At 37.2% G+C, this 21,889-nt stretch overlaps 4 protein-coding genes across 5 annotated transcripts; 3 read left to right on the plus strand and 1 right to left on the minus strand.

Moving 5' to 3' along the window:
• Positions 1–18: 18 nt before the first annotated feature.
• Positions 19–7,875, minus strand: LOC116120829 (DNA-directed RNA polymerase II subunit 1). Its single transcript, XM_031406800.1, has 11 exons — positions 7,571–7,875; positions 6,940–7,203; positions 6,009–6,308; positions 5,765–5,923; positions 5,401–5,562; positions 5,058–5,278; positions 4,827–4,968; positions 4,415–4,750; positions 4,024–4,310; positions 3,388–3,646; positions 19–3,306 (listed from the first exon to the last, which is right to left on the minus strand). The coding sequence occupies exons 1-11, from the start codon at positions 7,652–7,654 to the stop codon at positions 19–21; spliced, it is 5,502 nt and encodes a 1,833-aa protein (XP_031262660.1). The 5' UTR covers positions 7,655–7,875.
• A 2,124-nt stretch (positions 7,876–9,999) lies between these two features.
• LOC116120862 lies at positions 10,000–10,707 on the plus strand. The gene has a single exon (XM_031406834.1). It carries the CDS (start codon positions 10,177–10,179, stop codon positions 10,558–10,560), a length of 384 nt encoding a protein of 127 aa, XP_031262694.1. The 5' UTR covers positions 10,000–10,176; the 3' UTR covers positions 10,561–10,707.
• A 438-nt stretch (positions 10,708–11,145) lies between these two features.
• Positions 11,146–13,455, plus strand: LOC116120861. Of its 2 annotated transcripts, none has more exons than XM_031406833.1 (4): positions 11,146–11,349; positions 11,438–11,731; positions 12,803–12,939; positions 13,093–13,455. In XM_031406833.1, the coding sequence occupies exons 2-4, from the start codon at positions 11,501–11,503 to the stop codon at positions 13,235–13,237; spliced, it is 513 nt and encodes a 170-aa protein (XP_031262693.1). In that variant the 5' UTR covers positions 11,146–11,349; positions 11,438–11,500; the 3' UTR covers positions 13,238–13,455. The 2 variants fall into 2 exon arrangements, with proteins under 2 accessions (XP_031262693.1, XP_031262692.1); XM_031406832.1 differs by having other exon boundaries at positions 11,151–11,349; positions 11,471–11,731.
• A 1,764-nt stretch (positions 13,456–15,219) lies between these two features.
• LOC116120852 (probable prolyl 4-hydroxylase 10) lies at positions 15,220–18,940 on the plus strand. Its single transcript, XM_031406823.1, has 8 exons — positions 15,220–15,637; positions 15,739–15,823; positions 16,310–16,407; positions 16,517–16,614; positions 17,948–18,077; positions 18,165–18,352; positions 18,468–18,557; positions 18,645–18,940. The coding sequence occupies exons 1-7, from the start codon at positions 15,450–15,452 to the stop codon at positions 18,539–18,541; spliced, it is 861 nt and encodes a 286-aa protein (XP_031262683.1). The 5' UTR covers positions 15,220–15,449; the 3' UTR covers positions 18,542–18,557; positions 18,645–18,940.
• The last annotated feature ends 2,949 nt before the right edge of the window (positions 18,941–21,889 follow it).

Here is a 21,889-nt window from a genome sequence, read left to right on the forward strand (position 1 = left end):
GTGCCATCATATTTAACCTTATGTCTTCCATAGCCTCACCAGACGCCTCTGGATGTACCCAGTCTCAGAAGTCTTAACTGCAGTATCTATAAGACCTTCCCTACCACCCATTGCATGGAAAAAGAACTCTTGTGGGGTCAATCCACGCAGGTATGAGTTCTCCACAAACCCTCGACTTTCTGGCCCGTAGTCATCTTTGGTGAAATGAGGCAATGTCCGATCTATGAACCCAAAGGGAATACGTTTACCCCCACAGCTTGGTGAATAAGCCAGTGATGGACTGTATTTGGCAGACTGAGGACCGTAACTTGGTGAAGTAGGGCTATAGGTTGGTGAGGTTGGGCTATAACTTGGAGAAGTTGGGCTATACCCAGGAGAGGTGGGGCTATACGCTGGTGAAGTGGGGCTGTATGATGGAGATGTGGGGCTGTAAGAGGGTGATGTTGGGCTGTAGGAAGGTGATGTTGGGCTGTAAGAAGGAGATGTTGGGCTGTAAGACGGCGAAGTTGGACTGTATGCAGGTGAGGTAGGACTGTATGCAGGTGAGGTGGGGCTGTACACCGGAGACGTAGGACTATAACTAGGTGAAGTTGGACTGTAACTTGGAGAGGTTGGGCTGTAACTTGGAGAGGTGGGGCTGTAGCTTGGAGAGGTAGGGCTGTAACTTGGAGAGGTGGGGCTGTAACTAGGCGATGTAGGAGAGTAAGATGGACTAGTAGGTGAATAGGCAGGACTTGTTGGGCTATAACCTGGAGAACTGGGACTATAGGTTGGTGAAGTGGGGCTATATCCAGGTGAAGTGGGGCTATATCCAGGTGATGTGGGGCTATATCCAGGCGAGGTGGGACTATATCCAGGGGACGATGGACTGTATCCAGGGGATGATGGACTATAGCCCGGAGAAGAAGTAGGTGAGAAGGCCATTCCGCCAACATAAGGAGAAAACTGAGCATCTGTAACAGGTGACAGACGGAGATTCGGGCTCAACAAGTAACTTGGAGACATCATGCCGTCGTGATAAGGAGTTCCGGAAATGGGAGAACGAGCAGGTGTCATGCCAAACTCCAGACCTTCCATATAACTTGGCAGCTGAAGTTCAATGGCATTCTTAAGCATCTCATCATTGAGATACAAGGAACAGTCTCCTGTCCCAATTGGTGCAAGCTGGCCAAGCATTATATTCTCAGTGACACCCCTCAAATAATCCGATTCAGCATACACTGCAGCATCAAGAAGAATGTCCACAGTTTCTTCAAATGAGCATCTCATCATTGGCCCAGTATCATTTCGATTGATTCCATGACGAGTGATGGCCATCAAGTGGCCGCGATAGGTCATGGTATCGCACAGGATAGCCAAATGCCGATAATTCACATAAGATCCATCAAAGGATATAACCACGCGCAATTCATCCAGCAGTGCCCGACGAACTGCCTCAATCCCAAGAACTTCAATAATTTCAATTAAGTGATTGCTAGTTGTTCTCCTTGCATCAACATCTTCATGACACATAACAGCTAAAAGATTAACACCTTCTGTATCCAGCATCCACTCGTCCTCCGACTTAAATCCTTGATTCTCATCGAACTTGTTTGATTTACCCTTTTTAATAAATACTTTGTTGATATCTGGAATGCCTCGTAAAGCCATTTCTGTTAGCATGTTACTCTCAATCTTCTTCAGGAAAACATCATCTTCCGCTGATTCATCATTAAGCTCACCCTTCGGGGCTTCGTCATTCATGATACGAATACGCAGGATAAGTTTCTCAGCATTGTCATCATTAAATATACAAGTCAAATCATCATCAAACTCGAGATTGATCTTTTCAGCAATGGCAGCCATGCTTAACTTCTTATCAACCATCATTTCACGATTCAACTGGATACGAAGCAACCAAGGAGATATTTTTTCAGGCGCAACCTCCTCATCTGGCATCTCATAATAAGACTTGACAAATTCAACGTCCTCATCAATTATTGTGCTCATTGGGTCCGGATCATACCATACTTCTGTAGCTGCAGTAACACTACGAAGTGTGGTGTATTCCAATGCACATTGAACATTCTTGGCCTTTTCCTTTGTTGAGTTAACTCCAGGTTTTAGATAAACTGAAAGAGAAGGTGTTTTAATTTTCTTAGCCACATTGATAATCTCCCTCAACCTAGGAACACCAAGAGTGACATTCTTTGCACTCACACCAGCATAGTGGAATGTATTAAGAGTCATCTGAGTGGCAGGTTCACCAATGGACTGTGCAGCAACACAACCAATCATTTCCCCAGGTGCCACAAGTGACTGCAAGAATCGTGACTCTATCTCACCGATAACCCATTCAAATGCTTCACGAGTAAGCCTGTGCTCCTGCAACACTCTTTTACTGGCAAAAGTGCTGCGCAGCAAAATATTGAAGAATAGGGTGGCATTCTTTTGGGCTTCCACGCTCAATGGATCGTCACCAGGGACAACCTTCAGCCGTTCCTGGAGCTTATCAATAGCTTCCACCACTTCCATTGGGTGCATATCAGAGGGCCTTCGTGGATCAACTTTAAAAGTCTTTTGTGCATTCCAGATAAGTCTCTTAAGGTTAACAGGCATAGGCCAAGAACTATCACCTGAGGTTGCAATCTCTGTAGCAAGTTGGAATCTATCTGCTTCAAGCTTCTGAACTTCAGCATCAAAAACATCTTGTAATTCTTTGATTGATTTCAAATCGTCAATAAATTCTTGCAACAGATAATTTGGGTTCCAGTTCTCCTGATCCATCTCAAATCTGAAAGTCTTATGAAACTCTGATTTCTTCATTTTCAAAGAATCCAGTGTCTGCGTTTCTATCCAGACAGCATCCATACCATCTTCCCCATAGAGAAATTGGATTACATCACCCAATGAGTTCCTAACAGTGCCATCATATTTAACCATTATGTCTTCCATAGCCTTCACCAGACGCCTCTGGATGTACCCAGTCTCAGAAGTCTTAACTGCAGTATCTATAAGACCTTCCCTACCACCCATTGCATGGAAAAAGAACTCTTGTGGGGTCAATCCACGCAGGTATGAGTTCTCCACAAACCCTCGACTTTCTGGCCCGTAGTCATCTTTCGTGAAATGAGGCAATGTCCGATCTATGAACCCAAAGGGAATACGTTTACCCTCCACATTCTGCTGCCCCACACAAGCAGTCATCTGTGATATATTGATGAAACTTCCTTTGGATCCAGCTGTCACCATTGCCTTAAGATTATTGCTCTCAGATAAACTCTTCTGCGCACTACTTCCAGCATCATCACGAGCCTTATTCAATACCTGAACATTACACAGAAATTAGTAATAACTAACAATATCCAAAGCAGAAGTAAAATATTAGAAATAGTTCCACTTAGGCACCTGGTTCACTTTGTTTTCAAATGACTCCATCATAGTTCGTCCAGGTTCAGGCTCTAAACTTTTCTCTTGTGATTTCCTGATTAGACCTTTCACTTCATCTTTCGCTTTCGAAATAGTATCATTAATTGTTTCCATTGTTGCCGCATCGGCAATTGTATCCCCAATTCCAATGCTAAAACCATTCTGCAAAAGCCAATAATTAACAAGCCACTGTGTATGCCCCAAAAATTTGCGAGCTGCATCTGGACCAACCTCCTCCCTGTATGCATGAAAATTTTCAAGAATACGAAAAAGTAGTATTTGCAAGAACAATTTCTTAAAGCATAAACAGCATAGCAGTCCCAGTTTCACTCCTAGCATTTGTCATACTCTAGATAGGAATTAAATTGTTCTACTCAAAATTATAGCTGTCAGTCATTCCCAAAGATATTCAGCTTTCCTCTTTCCCTATCTAGGGATTTGAGCTTTATATTTCTCTAATCAAATATATTGTGCTTTCTTCAGGACAAAGAAAGATGAATATTTTGGGAGGACTCAATATGTTGACTATGCAAGATTTTTTATTCATCATACTTTGGCTATAGTTCAGCAATGCTTAAAAATACCTAAGTCCTTGCTCATACCCAAAGAACCTACCAAATAACATGAATAAGACTTCCAGTTGATGTGCCAAGTGTCTTCTTGCAAAGGGTTCCAGTAAGGAGCTCCCCTTTTTCTATACGGACTTGGGTATCCCCTATAGTAAGTAAGCCTTTGTCAAGATCCGAGTGCCAGGCAGCAGTTCTCATTAGATTTATCTGCTTAGGGATAATGAGATTAAAAACTTGTTTTCCAGTCCAAAGAGGCCGTGGTTTCAAAATGGCTGGTTGAGGAATTTTGCCATCAAAATCTTCCCACCACATCAAGATGTTCATGAATACATCCTGCAAAAACAAAGAGAAAATTAGACTCCCATATTGTCCACAAGAAATAAAAATATTTAAGTACCCAAAGGGAGTGAGAACAGAATAGTAGTTGCCAATATCACCTTCTCTATGAAGGTGTCCCTTTTTGTGATTTTACGACATCCTAAAAGTGTATCCTGGACGATGCCCATTACAGGCCGATTCGATTGAGGGGACACAATGCATTTAGGCACCATCATTAACTCCAAAACTTCCGCTCTAGTTTCAAATGATTGAGGAACATGCATATTCATTTCATCACCATCAAAATCAGCATTGTACGGTGAAGTGACAGACAAATTTAGGCGGAAAGTTGAGTATGGCATAATCTTGATTCTATGTCCCATGATAGACATTTTGTGAAGACTAGGTTGACGATTAAAAAGAACAAAGTCTCCATCGTTGAGATGCCGCTCCACCTGCAATCACAATAGCAACAGTTAGTGCTTGTTAAGGAAACCCTGTAACTATTTCAAAACTGGACAAGGAAAGTGCCTTGTAACCAAGTTCCAAGTGGTGATCGCTACTTTTCTTCAAGTATCTAAGATCAAGCCTTTGACCATCATCCCTTATGATATATTTAGCACCAGTTTTGCCAGGTGGAGGATGTGGCCCATATTCGACAAGCTCTTTTAACCTGTTTTGTAAATGAAAAAAGGCTCCAATGACAACAGATAGCAGAAAGACTAGCAAGGATAAAAATTAAAAGCGTGAAAAGGTTTAAACCTTTCAATGTTATACGGGGTCACTGTTTCTGGATAAGTGAGATTTAATGCAATACTCCATGGTACTCCCAGTTGATCAATGTTGATGGTTGGATCTGGTGTTATAACTGTTCGAGCTGAGAAATCCACTCGCTTACCCATCAAGTTACCCCTGATCCGTCCTTCCTTTGCCTTAAGTCTACTACATATTGATTTAATAGGTCTACCTGATCTCTGTGTAGCCTGAATAAAAGAAGATACCTCCACAATGAATTTAACAACATGTACGAAGATGTTACATATACATGTTTAAACATATATCTTCTGAGTATCCTGTGTATGCTTCTGTGCATAAGAAACCATACCCTTGGCTGCCCAGGCAATTCATTGTCAAAATATGTGGCTATGTGGAACTGTAGCAATTGTGCGAATTCCGATATGATATGTGCAGGTGCCCCATTCCTTTCCTGTCTCCTCAAGTTCTCATTGTGCCGAATAATCATTGCCAATTGATGAGTTAAATCGTCCTGGATTCAGCAATAACATGTTATAAGAATTCATATAAATGATCCTTCGTGTTCACTTTAAATATACTAGAACAGCAGTACATAAAATTTCATAGGAGTTAAATCCCCATGTACCATTAAAAGGGAAAGTAGAGGTTGTTCATCTAAGATGAATGAGTAAGGCAATAATTCTACACAAGAAAGAAAACGAGTAAATACTTGCCTCACTCCTGGAGGAGGTATCCATCATCACAGAGGGCCTCACAGGAGGTGGAGGAATGGGAAGGACCTGCAGAATCATCCAATCCGGACGAGCATACTTGGGATTCAACCCTAACAGTTGGCAGTCCTCATCACTAATCCTCTTTAGAACACTAAGAACCTGAGATACACATAATGAAACTTAGCATCATACAACAAGGAGGATAAAATGAAGGCAGTAACATATTACATGTATAATAAATTACCCTTTCGGCAGTAAGTGTCTGCTTCCTTTCAACAGGTTCAGGAAGTTGATCCTGATCATCACTCTTCTTCCTTTGAGCCTTGTACTCAGCAATCATCTTCATGCCTTCAATAGTCAGCTTAGGCTGCTGAGCACCACAGCCACCCCTACTCTTCTTAACAGGTTCGTCACCATCTTCACCCTGGACATTAATCTCATCACCTCCGTCACATTTAGTTTTGTTTTTGCATGCATCCAGAATCTTTTTAAGCTTGTTCTTGGGATTCCTTATTTTCAAGGCTTGCTTAAACTTGTGATCTTCCTGTTTGAAAAACAATCAAATCACAAATAAATGAATGAGAAGATCCTTAAATTTAAAATTGGAAGTACCAAGAAACAAGCAAGCGGTACCGATATATATCTGAATTGCCTTAAGAAAACAAAATAAAAAGAAGAAGGGAGACCTCTCCAACACTTTAGACAAAGTAAACAAAGAAAACCGACTTCAGACTGCAACTAGACAAAGAAAACCAACTTCAGACTGCAACTTTGAAAGCCTAGTAAGGTCCATCGTCCACCTTTGGAAGAAGAAAACTCCTTTCCAACTATATCTCTCTTAATCATAAACATACACGAGTGTCTAAATGCATGACCAATTTCAACTCGTCATGCTCATACATCCTTTTGATTCGCGTTTATCCAATCATAGTTTTTATCATGTTGTGTTTTCAGTAGCATTTTGCATAAATAAACGCGAAATTCTTGCCTTCAGATACTATCTACCATTCTTTGAGGCTAGTGAATAACCTAAAATGAAAATTCCATCAATGTGATCCATGCCAAAAGATAATCAAAATTCTTAGGAACTTTATGATTCTGCAGTGACATATACTAGTAGAAATGAAGAACTCAGACCAAAACCAATATATACTATTGACCAGGGGTATTGTTACCTCATCAGCTAGGATTTTCGAGCAATTAAAGCAAACACATCGCATAATACTGAGGACAGTCTTCAAAAAACCTATGTGAAACATTGGCTTAGCAAGCTCCAAATGCCCAAAATGACCCGGGCACTCAGCCATGTTTGCAGTACAAGTTTCACACTTCATCTTCCTATCGATTGTACCAAGCCGAGGATCACTTAGACCAGCTGGCTTTGGTTTTCCCCTCTCAGTTGTTTCACTATGCTCAATCTGTACCACTGACATTTGCCTCTGTGTACACCAAACACCAATCATTCAATAAGTTACAAACAGCATTTAATTAAAAAAAGTAACAGCAAGTATAATAAAAACTTAAATATGAATACAACCGAGCTCAGTAAGTACTCCCTTGAGTTTAAAGCTTTTTTTCTTTTCAATTCTATTCTCATCCACCAAAAACAAATGATACCCCCTATAACTCATTTTCAGAAGCTTAGCAATTAAAAACTAAACCAAAAGAGAAAATATGATTTCGCAACGAGTAGAATAATCAGTACTCGTTGTGAGATCCCAAGTCTCGGTGTTCTATTTCTTTGCTGTGAATTCTCAGCAACCAAACAGACCACTAAGAAATTATAAGAGATTCGAGAAAAATTACAATCTCATCTGGGCTGAGAATGCCGAACTGCACCAGGCGGACCTTGGCGACCTCCGCCGGAGAGTAAGGAAACCGCGTGTCCATGACGATCAAATTTAGAAAACCCTAAGCTGAGCTAGGGTTTCAGAAAGAAGCGAGAGCAAAAATTTGTATTGAAGAAACGTTTTTGTTTTTCTGTTTTAAAATTATGGTGGATTCTCTTTTTTCCCAGTTTCTATTTTCGAATCTGTTAAGTTAGCGTCTATTTGACTGAGAGAGAGATCGAGATTTCGCCCCTCCTTGCCCTCTCTGAATTTTACGCAGAGAAAGACCCAAACGAAATGAATTGGTGCTCCCCTCGCGCGTATTTATAGAGAAAATGCGAGCCTAGGTTAACCGATCTACTACTTGTTTTGGTGGACTGACTGAAATACCCTCCCGTAGTTGCGTGGCGGCCAAAACCAGAACAAACGGATACGGCGTCGTGTTATGTTGCATTATCCATTATGTCCCTCTTCTACATCACGAAGTAAGATTTTTGAGTTGTGGTATGATACCGGTTACCAGAGTCTTCCCACCATTTTATGTCCTCTATATATCAATCAAATTATAATATATTATTGTACATTTTTTTTTTAAATTAATCAAATACTTTCATCAAAAGTAAGTAAATCTTGTGAGAAAATTTATACAAATGGTTTAAATGTAAGGTGTAAATCTCCCATTCATTATTATTTTATTGTTTTTCTTGTGTATTTTTAAAGTACAAACGAGTCAAACCACCTCAATTATAACTATTTCTAAGAACATATGAGATGGTTTTCGTAGTAAGAAGATAATATTTCTAAAAAGAATAAGAAGATCCTCTCATTAGGGACGTGAGACCTCTTTATATAATATTGTCTGGGTGGATTTATCAGTTAAGTAACCCTTACAGAAAGTGACATGCAACCTAGGGTGGGCTTGCACGTAAAATAATTCTTTCATGAGATGACACGTAGTCTAACTGTCAATACAAATTGATGCTTATCAATAAAATAACATTTAGTAAACTTACAAATAAAGTAGTCTTCTAAAAGAATAACACGTAACTGAAGATAGTGTATCCTTAAGACACGTGACGTGAATCCATACAAGTAGATTTACCACACAACAAAATATGACTATATATATATCCCAAATTGATGTTTATCAATGAAGTAACATTTAGTAAACTTATAAGTGAACTGGCCCTTTAAAGAAATGACATGTAACTAAAGACAATGCATCCTTAAGACACGTGATGTTAATATATGTAAGTGGAACACACACACACACACATACACACACATATATATATATATATATACAAACATCAATTATATAACCCAAATTGATGTTTATCAATGGAATAATATTTAGTAAACTTACAAGTAAAATAATCCTTTAATTGAGTACACGTAACTAAAGACGGTGTATTCTTAAGATATATGAATCCATGTAAGTGGATTTACCCCACAACAAAGCATGACAATATATATATATAACCCATTGTTTCGGCCACGTAAGATCCTTAGCATTGGCTACCGTAGGTCGAATTAGAATTATAGAATCCTGTCTCAGGCCATGAACCTCAGTATCGGTACTGAAGTTCATTCGTATAGGATTAACAGAGTTTATCAATTGATAAATCAACCTATACTGAATTGCTATTCCATCACTAGAAGCCATTAAGTCTTCTAATCTCGAAGTATGAATTCGAAGAACCATAATCCATTTAAGATTTGGATCCGTAAGACTAACCATATATCCTGGTTTAACCGTCCCATAGGCATCCCCTAAAGCTAAATTAGCATGAAAACCGCCAACTAAAGTTTTGCTAAACGTAAGTCATCGTCTGTCCAGTAAGACAACTTGTGAGGACAAGATGTTTGAACGCCAAGCTAAATAAAGACGCTAAATGGCTTGAGTTCGATGATTTTTTAGGCCCGTTAGATGTTGACACTTGTCAACCTTTCATAATATTGGACCTATTTCGTATTTTTACTTAGTCTCTGGTTAGGGCTCAACTTCTCGTTGATTGGCCCGTTTGGCCGATGAAACGGTGTCCTTTGATCATCTCTACCCATAGAATACAAGCTTTTACTTGGGTTTAGACTTTAGGTTATATCATTAATTAACAGTAATGTTACCGTTATTGAAGAATACACACCAAATTTATATACTAAATGACGTGACGCTATTCAGTTTTCTAAAAAAAAAAAATTCATAATTAATCGAGATTATGATAGTGTCACGGTATTGAATTTGGTACCATTTTTCAATTATTTTCCTTAATTACAAATATTAAATATTTTTTATCCAATACACTAGATTTGTACCAATCAACGTTCCCAATTTATTAAAAACAGGTTAAATTATGTCATTAATTAATAAATAAGATATTTTCAACCCTCGAGAGCGATGACTTTGAAATTCCAAGCCTCGATAATGTGTGGCAACTCGCAATTGCCAACACAATACAAAGAGTAGAAGACCAGCAAGTCAGCAACACGGTTTCCAAATTGGAATGAAAAATCTTTCATCTTCCTTGATTTTATCGTTCATCCTCATAAACGAAGCGCAGAACTAAACTGAACAAAACGAGGATGGCTTCAATCTACAGCTGCAGCGAGTGCGGGAGCAATCTGAACCTGAAGACCACCCATCTCTATCCGGCCGACTTCTACTTCGAGGCGGGAAACAAGGGCTCACTCTCCTTCGCTTTGATCGATGACACCAAGTTCAGTTTCGAAAAAGAGGACAAGTTGAGACCTTTTTTTGAAACTCGAAACTACTGGGGAATTCAGCGAAACAGGACCAAGATTAAATGCAATAGTTGTGGTTTTCATGTTGGATTCATTTACGATGATGGGCCTCCGCTCACTGAGACTCCTGGCCGCGTCTTTCATTTTGGACCCAGTCAAGCCATACCTAGAGCTCCGAGATATAGGTTCAAGACCAAGGCTTTTCGGATCTCCACAGAGACTTGAACAATTTGCTCTCCTGTTCTGTTCCGTTTTTGTATTTTTGATGGGGTGCTCATTTAGATATGCTCATTTTCATTTTTAATTTATGTTATGGATTTTTATTTCATTTATCTCTGTATTCAATATTTTGATATAGTTTATATAATTTTGCTTTATACAGTTCAAGTTTTTCTGGGTTTGAGAGTAAATTGAAAAACCATGATGATTTCTATTGTGAGGTGGATAAATTTTTAATTTTCAGTGAATTTTATTAGCATCTTAAAGATTCTGTTTAATCATATGAAGTTATGATTTTCTTGTTCCGAATTTCAAAGGAGGTGTAATCTTTAATGGTATTGTTGCCCAATTATCTATTGGGTCTAGGAACAAACCAAAACCGTCCATTGAGCTTTCTGGGTTGTGGGATGGTTAATTTATTTTATTAAATATTGGCTTTGGCTTGGTGAATGATTCTGAATCCTTATCCAAAGCTAGATTCCTATTATATATGTACAAAAGAAAAGAAAATTTTATTGTACAGTGATTAGGTGCGATTGAGAAATGCTTGTTTGGATTATTGTTGACCGCCATCAATTTGCAAGAATTGGAGTTACCACATTATGGAATTTGGATTTTCTATATGCTAACTTAGTCAGTTGTTACTTGAAAATTTAGGTTACATCTACCAGTCAAAATTTCCTTCATATGCTCTTTTAGATGCAGAGACACGCTGGGGGGGTCATATATTGTTGAACTTTGTGGAAACAACTGGGCAGATTTGTGGGAAATTCTTCTATCAATCATAGTTGAAAGGTAGGTAGGATTAGTAGCTATGGGGGTTGGCTATGAATGTAATTCTTGGTGGCATTTATTTGTTAATTTTATGTCTTCTATCATATAGTGATTGCATACTGTGTATTATTGGCAAAATCAGAAAAGGAAATCAGTGAAAGGGTGTTTCGAGATGAAGCCAATAAAGGTAGAAACTGAAAGCGCTGGTGCGAAGACAAAACAGGCAGTCCCACCACCACCACCACCTCCACCACTTCCAACTGGAAGATTCTGGAAGACTGTTACACAGAGCATAACGAAGCAAGAGATTGCTAGGTTCTGGAGGCAGAAGCGCATTGATGAAGAAGATCATCTCCTTGCTGCTATTAAGGCTGCAGCACGTATCAGGGCTCGTAATTTCTCTGTAAGATCTTATACTGCATATAAGTTATGTGATCAAAGCACTCATTGGACAATCATGACAGTTAACTCTGCATAACATCTGAATGCCTTATTCCACTCTTGTTTTATTGTAACTGTTGCATATGGTTTGCCAATTACTATGACGCCTCAACAAAGATATTGTCCAGTTAAGGAATGTTACAGTATATAGATAACCTTTTGATACAAGCCTAGAGCATATGGTTCAAGGTGATTAGATGATGCAAAAAATATTATGGTGCTAATAACAATTAGATGATACTGATTGCATAATTTGGCTCATACGAAGAAAATTGGAACAGATTGAATGACCACATAGACCATGCTTTGTATTGATTGATGTAGGCTCTGGTCAAATTACATTCTAATGATCAGTTAACTGGCTACCTTTAGGGGTCAATGTTGCTGATCAATTGTGAAACGTGACCAGAGAAAAAAGGCCGAAAGGATTTATCTTTAGAAACAAGTTGTTGGAGGGTTGAATCAACAAGTTTTTCTCTTCCAAAAATTTGTACATAAATGGATGTTGTAATTGCTATCCTTGTGATAATGAGTCCACCATCTTAATATTTTTGCAAATAGCTGATTCGAAGTTCATCCCTCCCAAAACAGGTCAAGAGTGAGTGAATAGAATTCTTGAAGTAATACTATTATTGGATGGATCAGTTGTCTTCCTTGTCAATATCATATTGAAATTCTTAATAAGATTTGTAGTCACGATCACCAAAATGCACATTCACAATCCACAACATAGACACATAAACATTCCTCTTCTTCATGTCTTGCGCGATAAATCCAGTTGCTTCCCCGTGTTTGGATACTTTCTGAAAGTAAATTACCTTGCTGTGGGTGATGAATACGCCTAAGGCTTTTTCTTGTTGCTGGCACTTTAAAATGTTAGTCTATTAGGGTCTTCCATAATACTCAAAAAATTATATGCAGGTAAAGTTAATCATGTAGTTTGATAGAGGGGGTCTCAAATTAGTCCATAGTAAGCTTTTGTATGCTTAAACATTGGAGTTTTCTGATTCTAGTTAAAATTTATGATATGCAGGAGGAAGACTACAAGCAGTTTGTGGAATCCTTAAAGGATGATGAGGATAATGACGCTTCCGAAAGGAATTTGTCCAGCACCACCATTAGCAAACAAGACAAAATCATCAACGAAGTGCGTGTCGGAATAAAGGACTGGTCAGTAGAAATATCCTCAGATCTTTGGCTGTGACTTAACAGCAATACTTTCTTTCCGAAAACCAGAATTCTATGAACTAGTATAGCTGTGCAAGAAATGCTAAATTGAGTAAATATTGATCTAACTAGCATCTTTTTAACTATTATGAGCAGGTGGACAAAGAGCAAGTATGCATACCTAAACCAACCGGCCATTGAGTCCACGGATCCTCCCAAAAAACGAACTTCAACTTATGTTCCCAATTGTTTTACTTATAAACCCGTTCCCGTGTATTTTTCTTCTCTTGGTGTCTTCTAGACCATTGCAGCTGCTTCGATTGAATTTGTATCGATTGATATTGTGAAATTTGATTGTAATGCATGAATGTGGTATGTCCAACTGAGAGGCTTTTCATTTAATAAGTTGTATGCAGATGTGATTGTAATTATTCCCTTCTGAAACAACAAGAAGCCTACTAAAAGACAGACTCATACTGATATCATTGTAAAGAAAATGTTCTTTCCAGGTTTGGTTTTGTGCAGGGGTTAAATTGCTACTCATATTTTTCCATCTTTCTGCATCCTAATTTTGTAGTCCACTTCACTGTCTGTCTTCTAATTGCAACAAAAGCATGGTTGGATCCAGAATTAGGAAAGCAAAAGTGAGGATAATAATAATGCTAAGTCCATAATTCAATCTCACAACCTTCTCTCATAACCTCTGACATGATAGCTCATCATTAGTTAGCTCGCAAATAGGCATGTAGCAGTAGGACCCATACAAGGAGGTGGGATTCATTTTGCGAGCTATCCAATGATGAACTGTCACGTCAAAGATTGTGAGATTAGATTGTGAATCTAACGTTACTTGTAAGGATAATTGAAACTCCTTGCAGAAGTTTAATGTGCAGGTGATAGCCGAAGTGTCATCCTGATTAATGAACTGAAATGACTCATCACCATTGATAATTACACTTTATATATGTGGGGAAGATAATAAGTTAATAACAACTCACTTTTGGTTGATATTATTATTTCATACCAAACTTTACTCACCAATTAATCATCTGTCTTCATCAAATCACTCTTCGGGCATCTGGGCCACAAAATAATAAGCTAAAGATTGCAGCCTGTGACCTATTGGCCGATATCATTGACAATTAAATACGCTAATTTTTTTTCTAACTTTTAATCAAACTCCATTTCTTTTATCATAAGTGGGAATTGGGATTTTTCCAACATTAGTAAATCAAAGAATTTATTCTCATGCCTGTCTTTTAGTGGTTTACATTTTTTTAAACTGAGATGTTTGGGTCAGTTTATGCACACCTCGACTAATTCTTAAGAAAAGTTATCCCATAACAACTCATTGAGAAGAAGCTATCTCATAACTTCTCACTAAGGAGAAGTTATCCCATAATGACTCACCGTTGTGACTTCCCAAGTAAATCATTAACAAAGGTACTACTTATGGGCTCAACAAGAAATTGAATCTAGGATTATCGGTTGACATTTTCACAAACACTTGCTTAATAAGTCATAACCCAAGTAATTTCTTGTAATCTTTATTTATTTATTTAATATGACATGACAATTATGAATAATGTTATGCTTATAATTAAGGCATATAATCAAGCAAAATTTTTATAAAATTCATGTAAGATGATTACTCTATCTTATATTTTTTATCTGATTATATGACTTAATTGTAAGTGTAGCATTATTCCACGAGTATTAATGTCTCTGTTTTAAAAACCAGACCGGATCGGGCAGCTTTTTAGGTTCGGTTTAGGTCTTAGGGGGGTTTTATAATATTTCAAAATTATAAGGGTTAATTGGTAATTTTATAGGGATGTTTTGGAAATATGTCAAAAGTTTAGGAATTAATTGATAATTTTGGGGGTATTTTTAAAATAAATAAAAATTTTAGGGATCAATTTGAGTTTTTTTAAGGGAATTTTTGTAATATATTAAAATTTAAGGGATTAATAATAATTTTTTAAAAATAAAATTATCGCTGATGTCATTGATCCAACCGATTGAATCGTGACCCAGACAACAAAACGGGTTACTCTCTTATCCGAGTTTAAAACAATGATTAATGCCACGTTGCCACAATTCTTTGTGTTCGTCCATTTGTTCCCCATTACAGGGTAAGTAGATAAAATAAAATACTTGTCAGAATAAAAACATTAATGAATAATAACAAAAGAAGTACAGGGACAAAAGTGGAACAAAATAAAGATAAAGACAGAATTCAAAATTTTGAAGTCTTCGTAAATTATCTTGATAAAAAATAATAAATGGATAATAAAAAATAGGCAAAACTCCCCAAATCTCAGAAGCTCGTCGGTCAGGAGAAAATAACAAATAAAAAAAAGTGCGTAAGTACTTAACACTTGTACAGTTGTACGAAGTCTTCAACTTTCCGTTTCAGATCTCGCTCTCGGAATTCACAATCTAGGTTTTTGACGGATCGAATTTTCAAAATCAGAATTTCAAGATATTGAAATTTTGGAATCTGAAGAGCAATGGTGAAGGCGAGGCATTCCCGCTTTCCGCCGCGGAAATCGTCGTCATCGACGTTGATTTTGACGGTGTTGATCATGTTCACGTTCGTGGTTCTGATTCTTCTTGCTCTCGGGATCCTCTCGATGCCGAGTCATCCCGGCGATTTGCCGAAAGCAAACGATCTCAGTACGATTCAACAAAATATGAAGTACGTGTTTTGGTTTATTGTTTTAATATTTGTTATGTTTTCTTGAATTGGAGGCTGCTTTGGTAATAATTGTGGTTTTGTCTTGGTGTTTTGTTTCGTAGAGTGGTGGAAAATGATGGGAAGGGGGAGCAGTGGGTTGAGGTGATCTCGTGGGAGCCTCGAGCTTTTGTTTATCATAATTTCTTGGTAATTTTTTTCTTCTTTAATTTTATATTATTTATTTACCATTGGGCTTAGAAATGCTACTTGTTTTCCTTTGTTGATACGATTCTGCACTCATGTGAATGCTATGAATGAGCCAAGGGGCCGTAATTGTGTTTGGATTATCTCTAAGTCAAATTGAGCCGTTCATTTTGGCTTTTGTGATTGATTGCTTTTAGGAATAGGGGCAATTGGTTATGATAATGCTCGATGTGTTACACTCTTGTTTCGCACGCTTAAACAATATATGATTTGTATTAAATGATCTGGAATGTGAAATTTCCATGCATATTGTGTGAACTGCATATGTGGCCTGTTTGAGTACAACAGTTGTGTTGGTTCAACAAGAATAATGTGTAAATGGGGAATCAGGTGTTATTTATTTGCTTGTTCTTCTGAAAGATTCTATGACTTGTCAAAACTTAATTTCGTGTTACGTTCATCACATGCTGAAGATCTTTTTTTTGGCAGACCGAAGAGGAGTGTAAATACCTAATCAATCTTGCCAAGCCCCATATGCAAAAGTCAACTGTTGTTGATAGTGCAACTGGCAAGAGTACAGATAGCAGGTGCTTAATTTAAGCTAAATATGGAGAAATGAAATTCTTTTAAATCTTTTTCTCCCTTTTTGTTTATTTGTTTACTTATGGAATAGTTAATATCCCTCTCAATCTGCAGGGTAAGAACAAGCTCTGGAACATTTTTGGCTAGAGGACGAGACAAAATTATTAGGGACATTGAGAAAAGAATTTCAGATTTCACCTTCATACCTGTTGGTATGCAGTTTGAACTACCGTTTTTGCTTTGTCATTTTTATCTGCTAAAAAATAAAAAGAGTTTATTTCGTTGTTGTGAAATTGAGTTCTCTTCTGCTATTACCTTTTTTAATGCACCTATTGATTAGGTGTTATTCTCAAGTGCTATTAATATTCAATAGAATTATACACCATATCTATGCATAGAAATTAAATCTGCATATTGTACTTGAAAACAAGGAAAAAGTTAAATTTGGGAGCATATGATGATGAGGTTTTGTAATGATTTGCAAAGAAATTAAGAAAGGTGTGATGGATTTTGGATAAACCTGTGCCTTCGATCTTCTTTCTATGAAATTGAGGAAGGAAAAATCTCTTTGGTAGGTGTCTCAATTTGCCTTGTCTAGGTCCTCGAAGAATGTAAGATTTTTACTTCTTAATGTTTATTTGATACCTTTACCCTTATCCTAGTGTGAGTGGGATTAGATCCTAAGACATCTTGTATGGCCACAAGAGACTGTTTAGCTAGCTAGTAGATAGTTCTTTTAGTTACCAAAAAGAAGACATTATCATCATTACAAATTTCATTTTTGTTAATTATTTTTTCTAGTCCTGAGATCAAATTTTTTATTGCAAGGACCATAATGATCCCTGTCACCTCTATTGCCACTGTTTGGATTTAGCAGTTTATGCTCATCAGTAAAACAAACATGACTTTAATAACTTGTTTAATAAACGAGTTATATTAGGGACTTGCATTATTCTCCTTTCCATGAAGATTACTCCTGGCATCACTACCAACAGTCTGCTGCCATGACATATGTTACACCATCCAGGTTATCATAGCAATTTTGACTCTGGCACCACCAGATATAGATTTACCTTTTACCACCACCACTACATCAACTTATGATCCCACCACTACCAATGCACTTCTCTAGAACAAGCTGCTACACCAAGGAATCACTACCTCTTCTGCTCTAAACATCACCTCTACCTTTTTGTTTCTCAGCATAACTTTAATTACAGATTTATTAAGGACTACCTTGTTTACTACCACCACCCTCAGTTGCAGTAGATTCTGAACAATAAAGTAGTGTTTTGCAAAAATTGTGGTGAATTTGGTTTATGCTAAATCCGTGGATGTATTGCCCTTCCTTTCATCCAACACACGGCTGATAAAGAAATAGAGAGAAACTTGTTTCAGTTGAGTATTTTGGGTTCAGTGGGTGGTTTCTGGATGGTAATTCTTTGTAAAGCATGTCTTATGCTTCAGTTTAGTTGTTACGTCTATTTCTCATATTTGGTCTGAACATTCCTTTGCTATAACTTAACCTGACACTATAACATACAGAGCATGGGGAAGGACTTCAAATTCTCCATTATGAACCTGGACAGAAATATGAGCCTCACTATGACTACTTTATGGATGAGTTCAACACTAGGAATGGGGGGCAACGCATGGCTACCGTGCTTATGTACCTGTAAGTGACATAAAATATCTGCATTGGTTGCATTCAGTGCAAGTTCATAGTTGTATTCCTATAATTGCTTTCTTTTACATCATACAGCTCAGACGTTGAAGAAGGAGGCGAGACAGTGTTTCCTGCTGCTAAAGGGAACATTAGTGCTGTACCTTGGTGGAATGAATTATCTGAATGTGGAAAGAAAGGACTTTCTGTTAAACCAAAGATGGGTGATGCGTTGCTTTTCTGGAGCATGAAGCCTGATGCCAGTCTAGATTCTTCTAGTCTACATGGTTAGTAAGAGTTATTATAAATGCATTGCTGCATTACCCAATTGGAATCCTATTATCCACTAGTTTTTCATCTCATAATAATCTTATCAAGTTTTTCTCTGTTGTGTCACTTCAGGAGGTTGTCCCGTGATTAAAGGAAACAAGTGGTCATCAACAAAATGGATACGTGTCAACGAATATAAGATTTAAACTACTGACTTAAAAAGTAATTTTCTCAACCCCAGAGTAGATTTGAATTACAAAACTATCCACTGCATTCTCGTATGACAAGATTTATATTCTCAATTGGCAGCAATTAGTTTGTGAGTTCTTGTGATGTAGCCGTGCTTTGTAAAGTCTCGGCAATGCTCCCACGGAGTGTTGGGCTTCAGCCTTGATGCTGTAAGTTTTGATGTTCTGCTGTACCCTGCTGCTAACTTGTTTTTTTGTTTCCTTTTGATGGGAGCCCTCTCATGTTACTACCACATAGAATAATACAAATTTGAAATTTTTACGAGCATTCCAAGTCAAAATAGTTTGGATATTCAGTTTCCTACAAATGATGTAAAACCAAGAGCTTATATTTATTTAATTTTGGGATTTTTGCCAGCTTCTATGCTTTTTATTCCAGGAATTTGTAGTGTCAAAGATTCAATTAAGACTTGGAATTGCTAATAAGTAACAAGCCAGCCATCATATTTTGCTTCAACATTTTTTGGCCAACAAGAGAAAATGGATTCCTCGTTATTTGATTATTCTTATTTTCACTTTGAATAAAAGAATACCCAGTGGGGGTTTTGAAAACTATTAAAGAGAAGAGGATGAGAAAAGAATTTGCCATTGGGCTTCATTGTGATATTTTATTTTGCACAATAATAAACGGAAAATGATAGAGTTATCGAAAAGTGTATACCGAAGTTGTGCATCGAATAACGTGACAAAATTTTGACTGTTGATTAATATTAACTTATAATGAATCAACGGTCAGGATATTGTCACGTCATTTGGTGTACAAATTTGGTGCACACCTGTCGATAACTATAGCATTACTCATAATAAACACCGATCTTGCTTAACCCAATTTAAAATTTTTTAAAATTATGACCAATAAAATTATTATCTCTACTGTTATTAAAATCTAGTTTATTAAGTTGGTAATAATTTTAACAAAAAATTGATGGTTCGTCACAAGTGTTGCATGTAGGTGGCTTTTCAACTTCAATATTTAGTGTTATTGAGAAATGACACGTCTTTTGGTGCCATAACAAAATGTAAGATCTCATGTCAAGTTTCCAGAAATGTTGGCAATTTGTTAGTCAGTTCCAAGTGTGTGGTAGATTTGTTACTTTTAAAGTCTTCTGATTTAGTAATTGTTGATTCATATTTTTTTTTTAATTTGAATGGATAATTTTTTCTTTCATCCTTTATATTCACACTTACTACATTAATGATTAATCCTCATCTCATATTTGTTTACAATTATTTTATTTTTATTTACGTTATCAGGACAATAACTATGAAATTGCTTCATTCAATTCCAAATCAGCATTTGCAAATTCTTGGGCCACACACATGGAACCAATTGAAAATTGCAAAATTTCATGGCACTTGGCATGAATTTACAACTTGTTTTCCAGTTAAAGACTTTTTTTTTTTTTTTTTTTTTTTAACATTGTATTTAGATCAGTTACACACATGTCGATTAATCTCTATAGATTGTAAGTGGTTAACACAGTATTCCACCTCTATGCTTTGTTTTAAAAACCAAATTGGATCGGCCAGTCAGACCGGTTGGACAGGGACCCGGCAGCTTCTCCAGTCCGGTTTAGGTTTAAGAGGGTTTTTGTAATATTTTAAAATTTAAGGGTAATTGTAATTTTATAGGGGTGTTTTGGAGAATGTCAAAAGTTTAGGGATTAATTGGTGATTTTTGGGGGTATTTTGAAATAATTATAATTTTAGGGATTACTTTCAATTTTTTAGGAGAATTTTTGTAATATATTAAAATTTAAGGGATAATATGTATTTTTTTAAAATAAAATTATCATTGATGTCAACGGTCCAACTGGTCGGTCCAAACGGTTGGATCAATTGACCTGTGACCCGAACAGTAAAACGGATCCCTCTGATTCAGGTTTTAAAACAATGTCTTTACGATCATCTACTTAAGCCTGGGGAGCTTTATTTTCCATCAAAGACATTAATACTAAAAGTAAAAATATAATTATTTTTTCATTGGTTAAAAATCAAAGGATAAGTATTACGTGGCTTTCCACCTTTAGTATTAGTGTCATTGATGACCAATAACACTACTGACACTAAAAAAGTTACACCGAATTTCTATACCGATCTACGTATAATGCGCGTCTTAATTTTTTTCTAGTGAACGGCCGTCTATCACATTTGAACAGTCATTCACTCACATGGACATCCGTCCATATTATATGGACGGACGTCCATATACAAGGGACGGGCGTCCCCATTTAAAGGACGTCTGTCCCTGATTAAAATACAATTAAAAAATTTATAAAACATTAAGGACGGTCGTCCATCCATTACTTTTGAACAGGTGTCCACAAATAATGAACGCCCGTCTTTGACCCAAATATGAAAAAAAAAAAATCTTTTGGGACGGTCATCCCTTCTGTTTGGACGGACGCCTGTCCCTTACATTTGGACGGGCGGGCGTCCATTTCAGTCCATACTTTTAATAAAAAAGCAGCGTGGAGCTGGGCATTCTGGGCTCTGCTTTCTTCTTTCTTTTTCTCCTCAAACGCGCTGCCAGCTGCACAATTGCTGTGCTTCTTCCTCCTATATTATGCACCAAAATTCATGAGGACTTAAAAAAGAAAGCATGCAACAAAAGACGGTTGTTTTTCTATAAAGGGATAATCAAAACTAAGAACAAATAAAAATAGTAGTGAATAATACGGAAAGAAACCAAAAAGAGAAAAAAAGGAAGAAGAGGGAAAGGGAAAGGGAACCCACCATCTTTGTTCTTCGCTCCTTTCCAACTTGGGTAAGTACTTGAAGTTGGATCTCTGGTTAGAGAGAAAGAGAAGAAGAGGGAAGAGAGAAAGTTTGATTAGAAAAGAAGAGTGACGATTGGTGCGAGATTTAAAGAGGTGAAAGATAAAGCGTCCAAATTGGGGAGAGAATGGTCTAAACTCATTAGTTAATCTCCCGCTTGCTTTTTGAGCTCATTCAATGAGAACATTGTAACTGAAGCTGCAACTGGTCCAATTGGGAAAGAGCTTTTTGAAAAAGAACAAGAAGACCTTCTAGCTGATCTGAAAGACATTCTGAAAAAGGCTTGTGATCGCCGAGTGAGTTAGTTTCATTATTTTCTGCATATTAGTAAAGGTGTAAAGAAAGCAGTCATCGCCCATCTACTCCATTTTCCATATAATCTTTACTTCAAAATATTTCCTCAAAGATGCTTCTTGAAGGGGATTCTGACTGCAATTTTTCCTCATAAGTCAATGAATTCGTGAAACGAGCCAGATCTGCCAAGATACATGCTTATATTATCAGTCATCTTAGAAAGGAGATGGGGAA

Source organism: Pistacia vera, unplaced genomic scaffold (genome assembly GCF_008641045.1).
Source record: "Pistacia vera cultivar Batoury unplaced genomic scaffold, PisVer_v2 Contig949, whole genome shotgun sequence".
NCBI lineage: Eukaryota > Viridiplantae > Streptophyta > Magnoliopsida > Sapindales > Anacardiaceae > Pistacia > Pistacia vera.